Source organism: Littorina saxatilis, linkage group LG5 (genome assembly GCF_037325665.1).
Source record: "Littorina saxatilis isolate snail1 linkage group LG5, US_GU_Lsax_2.0, whole genome shotgun sequence".
Lineage (NCBI taxonomy): Eukaryota > Metazoa > Mollusca > Gastropoda > Littorinimorpha > Littorinidae > Littorina > Littorina saxatilis.
The window spans coordinates 44978498-44990943 of NC_090249.1; the positions used below are offsets into that span (position 1 = coordinate 44978498).

Genomic DNA, 12446 nt, shown 5'->3' on the forward strand with positions numbered 1-12446 from the left:
AAAACCATCGGCATACGCCGTAAGACTGGAAAAACATCAAAATTCCGTAAAAATTACGCGAAAAACGTAAGACTTGACAGGTATGGCCTCTACCTTTGAATTCTAACATGTGGTGAGGGTTGCATGTATGTATTTGACAATGTGTACGTCAGGTGTGTGTGTGTGTGTGTGTGTGTGTGTGTGTGTGTGTGTGTGTAAACAATGTTTTGATGTGCTATCACTATCAGTTTCATTTGGCGCTTGAGTGGTAGATGCTCTGTATCCTTGGGGAGATGCATATTGCAAAACACACACACAAACACACACACAGACACACACTCACACGCAAACACACACACACACACACACACATACACACACACACACTCTCACACACTCTCTCACACACAAACACACACACACACACACACACACACTCACTCCAACACTCCAACAATAAATAGAACACACACACACACACACACACACACAGACAGACACACACAAACACGCACACACACACACAACTGAATACACACACACACACACACACACACACACACACACACACCAAGACATGCACGGTATTTTTATTACAGTAGGCTTTAGAAGGCAGCATAAACCAATTACACATGTTCTCCAACACGTAAAAACAGCACCTTATGATATTGTCAGTCAGTCACAAAATCTACTGATACTGATAGTTATCATCAAAAATGATTGCAAGTCCTGTCGTTCCTTGCTGGGGGGGGGGGGGGGGGGTATGTGCTCTTTCATTCATTTGTCTTTTTCCCTTCTGTTTGTTTGTTGTTGTCTCTAACCCTGTGCGCCTTTCAACACTGATCACCACTCTCCTCTATCCTGTCGCTCCTTGACCCAGTGGAGCAAGACCTGCACCTTGAGATGATTCGCCCCATACCCATAATGCGTACCGTCCACAGCATGTAAAGGCGCCGTCATGTTGAAGGAATCCAAGACAGGAATTCCCAGAGGCTCCAACCGCCGAGCCATCGCCTCGTTATAGAACTTCACACCTTGGTACGACTGCGCCGGAAGTACGGGCGTTTTGAGCAACCCTGGCGCATGCGTACCAGCCCATATGAACTTGGGCCAAGGTCGTAAGGAAGATGGCGTCGCTTTGTTCCCCGGTTGCACAGAGAAAGAAGAAGGAGGTTTGTTTGAAGAAGGAAGTTTGTTTGATCCAAGGATTAAGGGAGGAACAGCGTTTCCCACACCGTATTTTTTTCTCAGGTCAAACCAAGACGCCATTCTCGCTCCTTCAGAATCACTGACGTTCATGTTCACTAACGATGATGATGTGGAATTCGTGAAGTATTCAACCAGAGGCTGGATGAATAATGGCCACACCAGGTCTATCCTGAAGTCATTGTGAATGCCCAGCCCGGCTAAAAGCAACACCCGCTGTTTGCGAGTGTGTAGATTGTCTATGTGAGGTAGAAGGAAGCGCCCTGCGCCAGCACTCATGATCTCCAGGTAAGTGGCTGTGACGGTTCCGCCGCACAGCGTTCTGTTCTGGTCAAGAATGCCGCGGCACCGCAGGCCGTTGATCTGGTACATGCCCTGGCAAATCTGTTGTATGTCTGGATGTTTTGGACACAAAAACGAAAGCGTTAGAACCAGGCTGAGGGCAGTATGCAACCCCTCCCCTAACCAACACACCCTCCCACCCCCACCCAACCACCACCCCCCCCCCCCCCCCCACACACACACACACACACAAAACATATGCCCTGTTGTTTTGGACACAGAAAACGAAAATCTTAGAACCACGCTGAGAGCAGTATGACACCCATTCCCCCGGCCCCCGAACAAAATAGAGAAAGAAAGACAGAAAGAAATGAACAGAAATCTAAGAAAGAAAACAAGAGTTCGCATTAACGTGTAGCCATCCTGATTGTTTTTTAAACATCCTTCGTCGAACTCGTGATTTAGAAAGGAAAGATGTTACTGGTGAGAACTCTCGGAAGATAAAACTGTTCGGGGGTCGGGAGGGAAAAAGGTGTGTGTGTGTGTGTGTGTGTGCGTGTGTGCGTGCGAGTGTGCATGTGTGTGTTTGTGTGTGTGCGTGCGTGGGAGTGTGGGTGTGTTTTTGCCTTACTTGCAGGGGCATTCTGTTTGAGAGCGCCGTCCTGGAAATCGTCAGTGAGCAGCATCACCAGAGCGACAAACACGTGACGCACGAAGGAATCCCCAGCCAACACCAGAGTCGTCCCGTTCAGGAGTTCACAAGCCTCACGAGAAGAGATCTCACGTGGTTTGCACTCGGCGCGCTCAGGCAGCCAATCGCTGAGCTCCGCGTGCAGAGGAGACCTGGTATCGAGGCAGGTCGAGCATGCGCAGTCCTCTCGTGTACGGTTGGTGCAGTGGTCGAGGTAGCAGCACGGGGTGGGTCCGTTAGGGTTGCACAGCGAGCGAAACCACATGTGCCTGAACAGGGGCACCCCGTCGAAAGGCACACTCCCGCACCTTCCGTCCGATCTCTGCAGAGACCGCGGGATGTTGTATTCCCCGCGTGTATTCACCAGGTATTCGTCCATTGTCTTTCTCCTCGCTTCGCTCACGTTCTCCTTCGGCGCCCAGCGACCGAGCAGCATGCCGGGAAAGACGCTGTCACACTTCTTGACGTCATTTAACGGTCCTATGACGTCACCGAACCCCATCAGCCTGCCGATGCCTGCACGGAAGCGGAGCTGGGAGAAATTGTGGATACGGGATGTCTGTGCTGTGAAGTAGAGGACGGTGGCAACAGACACGACAAAAGTCAGGACACAGAACAGTTTCAATCTTCGTCTCATCGCGCACAACCGCCAGGAAATTCGCGGCTGTGTCATAACTACTTGTCAATAAGTGGATGTCATTGGTGGTCTTGCTGCATGAGTTTTCTAACTGACGATCTCGTCCTTTTCTGCCTTGTCTTTTACTCTTTGGTAAAGAACCTTTTGATTGTGTATGAATGTGTTTTTTGTTTTGTTTTTATCCAAGAAATCCACAGGTCAGGTGCTTGTACTGCTGCCTGCATACAACGTGGCAATTTCGAAAGATCTGAAACAACACCAAAAAAAGCCATCAGTTAAACAGAAACTACGTCCAGATACCAATGTGTGAGCAATCTTCGTGCTGTATCCAGACCGCTCCGGAGTTTCACCCACAGGCACCAGAAACGCTGTGAACAGAGTTATTCTAAATCAATTGTTTTGCACTATGTCATGTTGTCACAGGAGGTCTTACACACTCGTCTTTCTTCTTCTTTGTTTACTTGTTTGTTTGTTTGTTTGCTCTTCTGTCAGGCAGATACTCTGAACAAAACAACAACAATGAAACAACGTATCTTTGTCAGTTTTGCAGGCTGTAGATTTTGAAAGTACATTCGAATAATTATAGAGAACTCAAATGGACAGCCCTACTTTTTTTCAAACCAACCCTATTTCTTCAAGGCATGTTCCGACAAACGCAAGCTTTTTTGTATTCTTTCTCAGTATATTTACTGTTTCAGCACGTGGTGCATGTTTATGTCACACTTTCATTTCTGACTCAGGGAACTACAAATGTACTTCCGTGGCCTCAATATCTGCTGTTCACTTGTACATCTGTTCAAACATGTCCTGGCCGGGGTTCGAACCCGTGACCCCAGAATTACAAGTGCAGTGGTAAAACAACTTAGCTTCAGACCCCTACCCCCAACACACATGCACACACACACACATACACACGCACACACACACACACACACACACACATACACACACACACACACACACACAGGCACACACAAACGCGCACACACACACACACACACACACACACACGCACACACACACACATACACACGCACACACACACACACACACACACACACACACACACACACACACACACACACCCTTGTGAACTTCTTCAGTTGCATTTTACGTTGTTCACCTGAACATCTGTCACACGTCTAATCAATTTTGCCATGGTAAATGCGTTCAAAGGTTTTTTCAGCTGTTTCTTTGTATATCGACACCTCCCAATGTCTACTTTCACCTGTCTTTGGGGCGGTGGATCGAACTTTCCAAATAATGTATTGTGGCTTCCGAACTGAACACTGCATGACTCATAACTAAACTATTAGCAAACATGATGTTCTCAATTAACAACGCAAGAAAAACCAATGGTAACATTCCCAAGGAATCTTCTGGCAACCGTCAAACGACGAAAGTTGGTGTGGTTCGGCCACGTCATGAAAACCATCCTACGAGGCACAGTCGAAGGAGGACTTAAAGAATGGACTAGCTGTGACCCTCCACCACGAAATGAGTCGCATGTCATCTCGCGCGGTTCTGCGCTAGGCTTAGTCCGGGGAGTGTCTGGTAACAGTGTGAGGGTCACCTTAGTCACAGGCTTATAACTCAAACAGTGTTCGCTCTTTTCTAAAACTGTTTTCACCACTGGATAGAGCATAAAAAAATCTCTAGGAAAATGTAAAAATATGAAAATCCTGCAAAGGTGACATGCGACTCATTCCGTGGTGGAGGGTCACAAATTTATTTTTGAGCTTTCGTGACCTTCTGTCGTCGGCCCCCAACAGAACAGCCTGGAGAACGGATTGTGCTATTCTGACTTCACGCCAATAGACGTGTTTTGTTTTAAATAACTCCGTCGGGTTTGTATGCGGGTTGTGGAAGAGTGAATACTCTTGAGTTTCCTCTGACAAACATTGGAGGGGTCAATCACTAGCGAGGGGTGTGTCGGAAACACGTGGACTGGAGCACAGGAGCTTGTATCCAACCACCGGTCGATAATTATTTACTCCTGCATGCTTATTATTTACTGCTGCATGCTTACCCTTACTACTACCGGTGTAACAGGAAATTTTTACTCCACGAAAAATTTACTCCGGAATAAAAATTTCGTACGAAATTCTTACTCCGAGTACACCTTTCGTACGAGAAAAGAACTCCCCAAGGTATGAAAAAATTACTCCCTCCACGAAATTTTGACTCCCCAATTTTTTTACTTCAAGTAAAAATCTCGTACGCAAAAATGGGATGCTGGCGAAGGGATAATGCCAATATGTAATTTCGCGCAAACGAATGTCGCGCTACCCTCCCGCCACTCCTTCGACCACCAAGACTAACAGAGGGCAACGGAGTAAAAATTTCGTACACCTGGCATGGGAAGTTAAATTGCTCGTGTTAGGGTAAAGTAATTTATTCGTCAGGGGAGTAAAACTGTTGTACGAGATGTTTAGTCGGAACTCACCTGTCGTGGGGAGTAATTTTCTCGTGTAATGGGGGAGTACTTTTTTCGTAAAGGGAGTAACATTTTCGTACGAAATTTTAACTCCGGAGTAAGAATCACGTGGGAGTAATTTTTTCGTGTTACACCGGCACGGTTGGCCTTGTGGTAAGGCATCCGGCGCCCCGTGATGAGGAGGTCGTGGGTTCGAACCCAGGCCGGGTCATACCTTAGACTTTAAAATTGGCAATCTAGTAGAGCTGCTCCGCCTGGCGTCTGGCATACTGGGGTTAGTGCTAGGACTGGTTGGTCCGGTGTCAGAATAATGTGACATGAAGCCTGGGCTGCGACTTCTGCCTTGTGTGTGGCGCACGTTATATGTCAAAGCAGCACCGCCCTGATAATGGCCTTTCGTGGTCGGCTGGGCGTTAAGCAAACAAACAAACAAAACCCTTACTACTACTTTTTACTAGCAATTGGATACAAGCTCCTGTGGACAGGAGCTCGGGATTTGCCCCTTCACTGTTTGTCAGAGGTTATGGCGAGGGTGTTCTCTATTCCACAACTTTAAACCAGACTGAGTTATTTTCTGGAATGAGTCTATTGCGACCATTTCAGCAGGTTAAAGCCAGTCCTTGATGTCAACGTTGCCCCATCATGAGAAGGTTCGGCCAGACTTGCCGACATGACAGCAATATTTTCCGCGATTTCTTCTTCTTCGTTCATGGGCTGGAACCTTCCACGTTCACTCATGCTTTTGCACGAGGGGGCTTTTACGCGTATGACCGTTTTTACTCCGCCATTCAGGCAGCCATACGCCGCTTTCAGGGGAGGCATGCTGGGCATTTCTGTGTTTCTATAACCCACCGAACTCTGACATGGATTACAGGATCTTTTAAGTGCACACTTGCTCTTCTGCTTGCGTGTACACACGAATGGGAATAAGGCACTAGCAGGTCTGCACATAAATTGACCTGGGAGATCGCACAAATCTCTACTCTTAACCCACCAGGCGCGGCCGGGATTCGAATCCGCGACCTTCCGAATAGGAGGTTGATGTCTTTTCCGCTAGGCCACTACGCCCGTCTTTCCGCGATTTGAAATAGGCCAAATGCCTAATAACGACGTCTCTCCATTTCGTTCAACATATTTACCAATGTTTGCAGGAGGATACAACTACTGTTAATAGTTTTGTTCAGACGTGCATTATTTCACATACACTATGCGACAATAAAGTGTAACCAGATACACAACTAAAATGTAAACAAGAAAAAAATGAACTGAAATGAAAGTTGTCACTTTGACGCAAACTAATATTTTTCTTAATACTTTTTGGCTCACGTAAGTGTAGCCTATGCGATGGTAAACTTTGTCTGTCTGTGCGTGCGTGCGTATGTATGTATGTGTGTATGTCTGTGGTAGAAACTTTAACATTTTTGGCTAAACACCGACATACTCATTTCACGTGGTTAATTTTCAAGCACCATCTTCAAATTATTGAAGCAATGATCAACATTGTGTCGGCATGTGTGTAGTTAAAGCGTGTATCCAAAGAAAACGGGTGGTGGGGGGTTTTGAAGGGGTACAAGCAGTTGACTGATTTGTGTCGTGTTTGGCATGTAGACGGCAGGTCAGGTGTCAAGATCAGGTCAGGGGTCGCGCGAAGGATTGTGGTCCAGTTCTCACCTCGCCGATTCGCCGGGGAAGACGATTTCATGTTGTTCGGTTTCTAAGCTCCAGAAAAGTAAATAAAGAAGATACCAAAGGGAGATTTCCTACAATTTGATCTGCACAGCGTGTTTCCAATGTCCACGCGAGGAAGAGCTGTCGAAAGCGCGGCAGTCAGTGTCGATCTTGCAGCCGTATCCCGGTAAGTTCAGAGACAGATCTAGTGTCTCCCACTCTGATAACGTGTCACCTACTGTTAATCCGTTTTGTTTTAATTTCTTTTTATTTCAGCAGACACGGATGTCAAACACAGTGCTAGGCAGTCACCTCTAGTGAAATGAGTTGATCTAAAGTGCCTGTAATGTTTGGATGTCTTTGCTCGTGGTTCGATTTATGTGAATTTCAAGACTTGCAGTAGAGTCTCAAGTTAAGTTTACTCTGCCCGAAAAAAACTGTCCACCATTTACTTGAACATGCAGATATAAGGAAACGGAATGAATCTGCTCTCAAAGTCAAAATGATCACGATTTTTTCCTCAGATTCAAAACATGCACTGTCATGGTTTTGTCTGTACAATTTAGTAAGTCTTAAGTACTTTGCAACAACTTCCTTGAACGTGAAAGACAGTTTTTGAATGCTAGATCTGTATCGCGTTTCATTCCAGACTCGATCCTCTCTTTGATTGTAGATCTACTGTTTGCTGTTTACGCACTATCATATGATTCGCTATGTAACGTTTGGTAAGCTTACCTTGCCACAGCTTTCTTGTCTTTGTTGGCATTTCTGGCTGTGTTGACCGTCAGAATTATTTTAAGAACCAGGCTGCTGCAGTCGACATGTTTCGCATATTGTAGGGTTACCATGCTGCATAGGTAAAGTGGCTTGTATAACCTGACTATTCTGTTTCAAAACACTGTTTATATTTGTGTAGGTTGTAGTCATCATAACTAATCGCATTTTGCCATTTGTTTCAGAAAGGAGGTTAACCTACAACAAGATCGACGCTATGCCTCAGCCACATGAAGACTTCCGAATTTAGATCTACTCGGCATGGTGACAAGTCTTGATGAAAAGTATAGGACTGAGGACAGCAGTGGAAAAAGTGCCCACATGGCAGGTACCTAACCTATTACCCTAGTCATTTTATCTGTTTGCCTTCTTTTGAAAATTATACATGGAGTTGATATGATGCGTTAGTTTTAACTGTGTGTGTGTGTGTGTGCGTGTGTGTGTGTGTGTGTGTGTGTGTGTGTGTGTGTGTGTTTGTGTGTGTGTGTTACGGAGTGAGTGAGTTTGTGTTATGTTACTGTTTGTTGATTTCTTACGGGAGCCTTGAAGGCTTCGCCTCTTGTTTACGTATGGTATGTTAACACAAACACATAGCACACAAACACACATAAATTAACACGCGCGCGCGCAAGCACATACACAAATGCAAACACACACTCACATAGCACACACACACACACACACACACACACACACACACACACACACACACACCAGTAAACAGAAAGATCCACACGAGAGAACCAACTCCCTTTTTCACACATTAACACATAATTCCGTTATTACACACAGTGCAGTCTCGCTTCAAATAAACACCTTCATTCAACGGGACCTTATAAAGAATTAACAGGTTTTGAGTGCGAAAGGTGTGTAACTTCCAAACTAATAATTACTGTGGCGTAATTATCGAAGCCAGCAAAGTTGATTTGGTCTCAGCAGATTCATGATTGCATGAGGATTAACATGTTATCGGTTTGTTTTTTGAGGCTTCTATTTTAGATTTGTGACAGCGTCGTATTTGTTGATATTGTTCGATTTGGGGAATTATTTTTTTAAATGGTGGGGATTACAAGAGGCTTGAAGCAACAAAGGTCATTTGATTAGGTAATGTGATGTATTATAACTGAATCAATAGTAGTATCCCAATATGCAAGTGTGCTTGTGTCATCGGCTGAGGAAAAGAGCATGTGTATTGTTTAGGTACGCGTCGCTGTGCTAGCAGTTACGGCCGCCAACAGTGCACTGATACTGATACGGCCGACCCGCTTCTCTGCTACGGCCGCTGACTGTTTCGTGTACGGCAGCCGGCACTCATTTTATTCGTTTAATAAAGTTATTGCCAAAGTTTATGACAGTTTGCAAACAAATATGAACGGGTTTCAATACACATCGGTTGTGCACCGTCGTGTTATCAGGAATTTTGATTCCTGCGTGCGTCTGTCTTTCTGTCTGTCTGTCTGAGTCTATGTCTGTCCCTTCACTTGGTCACATACAAACAATCAACACCCTGACTTCTTTCTGATGGGAGAAGGATTTCATGTCTTTTTTTTTTACATTTAGTCAAGTTTTGACTAAATGTTTTAACATAGAGGGGGAATCGAGACGAGGGTCGTGGTGTATGTGTGTGTGGGTCTGTGCGTGTGTGTGTGTGTGTAGAGCGATTCAGATCTGACTAAACTACTGGACCGATCTTTATGAAATGCTACATGAGAGTTCCTGGGTATAAAATCCCCAGACGGTTTTTTCATTTTTTCGATAAATGTATTTTATGACGTCATATCCGGCTTTTTGTAAAAGTTGAGGCGGCACTGTCACACCTTCATTTTTCAATCAAATTGATTGAAATTTTGGCCAAGCAATCTTCGACGAAAGCCGGACTTCGGTATTGCATTTCAGCATGGAGGCTTAAAAATTAATTAATGACTTTGGTCATTACAAATCTGAAAATTGTAATTAAAATTTTCTTTTATAAAACGATCCAACATTACTTTAATTTTATTCTTCATCATGTTCTGATTCCAAAAACATATAAATATGTTATATTCGGATTAAAAAACAAGCTCTAAAAATTAAAAAATATTAAAAAAAATGATTAAAAATAAATTTTGGAAATCGTTTTAAAAACAATTTCATCTTATTCCTTGTCGGTTCCTGATTCCAAAAACATATCGATATGATATGTTTGGATTAAAAACACGCTCAGAAAGTTAAAACGAAGAGAGGTACAGTAAAGCGTGCTATGCAGCACAGCGCAACCGCTACCGCGCTGAACAGGCTCGTCACTTTCACTGCCTTTTGCACTAGCGGCGGACAACAGTCATTGTGAAAAAATGCAGTGCGTTCAGTTTCATTCTGTGAGTTCCACAGAAATGTATTCTTAAAAAAAAACCCACCACTGTGCACAAAGAGCACCGAGGTTGTTTATTGTTGGTATGTGACCAAGTGTAAGGCTAGTCTTATCACATGTAAATAAAAGCCTGACGGCAGATCTGAGACGGTGAGTCGAACTGTTTCCAGGAGTCAGTCTGTCTGTCTGTCTGTCTGTCTGAGTTCTTGTCAGCTACAGTTTGTGTCATCACTATTATTCCACTTATAATAAGGATGTGCATATGAGAGAGAGAGAGAGAGAGAGAGAGAGAGAGAGAGAGAGTGAGAGAGAGTGAGAGAAAGAGAGTGTCTGTGTGTGTGTGTGTGTGTGTGTGTGTCCGTGTGTGTGTGTGTGTATGTGTGTGTGTGTGTGTATGTGTGTGTATGTGTGTGAGTGTGTGTGTGTGCGTTTCAGTTTCATTGCTTCTTTCTGGTCCCATTTTATGGAAATGTGGGTCGCTTCCTCTCAGGCCGGAAAAGCTTGCAGCAACACAAGTCGCGCTACCTAGATGTGTGCGATACTGTTTTGAAAATAATCAGAATGACCTAGGTCTTTTCCGTGCCACAGTGGATACCGTCTCTCAGTCTGCACATAGAGTTGAACCGTGTCCTTCCCGGTGTAACACGAAATTTTTACTCCACGAAAAATGTACTCCGGAGTAAATATTTCGTACGAAATTCTTACTCCGAGTACACTTTTCGTACGTGAAAAGAACTCCCCAAGGCACGAAAAAATTACTCCCTCCACGAAATTTTTACTCCACATTTTTTTTACTTCCAGGAAAAATCTCGTACGCAAAAATGGGATGCGGGCGAAGGGATAATGCCAATAAGTGATCTCGCGCACACGAATGTCGCGCTACCCTCCTTCCACCCCTTCCACCACCAAGACTAACAGGGGACAAGGGAGTACAAATTTCGTACACCTGGCATGGGAAGTTAAATTGCTCGTGTTGGGGTGAAGTAATTTATTCGTTATTTATTCGTCAGGGGAGTAACATTTTTGTACAAAATGTTTACTCGGAACTCACCTGTCTTGGGGAGTAATTTTCTCGTGAAATGGGGGAGTGCTTTTTTCGTAAAGGGAGTAACTTTTTCGTACGAAATGTTTACTCCGGAGTAAAAATCTCGTGGGAGTAATGTTCTCGTGTTACACCGGCCCGGATTCGAACCCGAGACCCACGGATCATAAGATCAGCGCTCTTCCAACTGAGCAACTACCCGATGGTGATTGACAACTTTACAAGATGGAAAGTATCTTTGAACAAAGAATGAGTTCGGGCAAGGACGATACCCTTAATGCTTTGAAAAATAGGCTGAAGATTTAAGTGGGGGTGGGGGTGGGGGTGGGGGGAGGGGGCAGAGCAAATAACGGACACGAGGTCGAAAGTGTTCATTGCGGAAGGTACCTCTTTCCTTTGCATTTGTAGCACTTGGGAGATCTCTCTCTCTCTCTCTCTCTCTCTCTCTCTCTCTCTCTCTCTCTCTCTCTCTCTCTCTCTCTCTCTCTCTCTCTCTCTCTCTCTCTCTCTCTCTCTCTAGGCGTGATTATCGATGATAGGCTTAGGTGGCATTCCCACATTGAACATCTGTGTAAACGCGTTTCAAGAAATTTATTCCTACTTTCAAAACTTCAGTCAGTCATTACTTTAGACGCCCGAAAAATGTTCTACAACGCCCACATCAAACCTCACATTGATTATGCCTCTGTCATCTGGGATGGCTGTAGTGATGCATTATTCAAAACTATAAATTCTCGTCATCGTAGGTCAGCTAAACTCATTCTGCCTGACCCATCACTAACTACTGACGCAAAACTGACAGCCCTCAATATACCTCAACTTAAACAACAGCTTTTATTTAATAAATCAGTTTTCATGCACAAGATCCTACATGACCAAGCACCCGAATATCTAACTCACTTGTTTCAATCAACACCTTCTCGGTATTCCACTTTCAAGCATAATCTGGCCTGCCCGAAGCCACGCATTGACATATTTAAAACTAGTCTTTCATACTCGGGAGCTTATGTCTGGAACTCCCTACCTACATGCTTAAAATCGACCAGTAACCTTAAAACATTCAAAACACATCTGCAAAAATACATTCAAACATCACTTTAATGTAATGTGCCTGGTTGCTCAAACGTATGTGTGCCTTTTATCCTTCTGAAAATGTGCATGTATGTGTCTTGCGTCAACTTGGTGTGATAAGAATACATTCTCGTGTATTACTCCTTCTAGTATCTAAGATAGTATTACTGCATTTTATATTGGCATGGTGATTCCTTCATAATCTAAGATGGTATATATTAGGTCATGAACGGGTTTTTTTTTTTTTTTTTTTTTTTTTTAAACTTTGCTACCTGATCCTTTATTTGGTTAGTGTGTCGTGTTATGTTGGCT

The 12446-nt window shown here is 44.3% G+C and overlaps 1 protein-coding gene across 1 annotated transcript in view; it reads right to left on the reverse strand.

The window, feature by feature from the left end:
- Positions 1-555: 555 nt before the first annotated feature.
- Positions 556-12446, reverse strand: part of LOC138967248 (uncharacterized) — a 25124-nt gene continuing 13233 nt past the window's right edge. The window contains exons 2-3 of the mRNA XM_070339771.1: positions 2099-3042; positions 556-1580 (exon numbers count right to left, since the gene is read on the reverse strand). Coding sequence (XP_070195872.1) covers positions 823-1580; positions 2099-2831 — 1491 coding nt within the window. The 5' untranslated portion in view covers positions 2832-3042 and the 3' untranslated portion in view covers positions 556-822. The remainder of the gene's footprint in view (positions 1581-2098; positions 3043-12446) is intronic.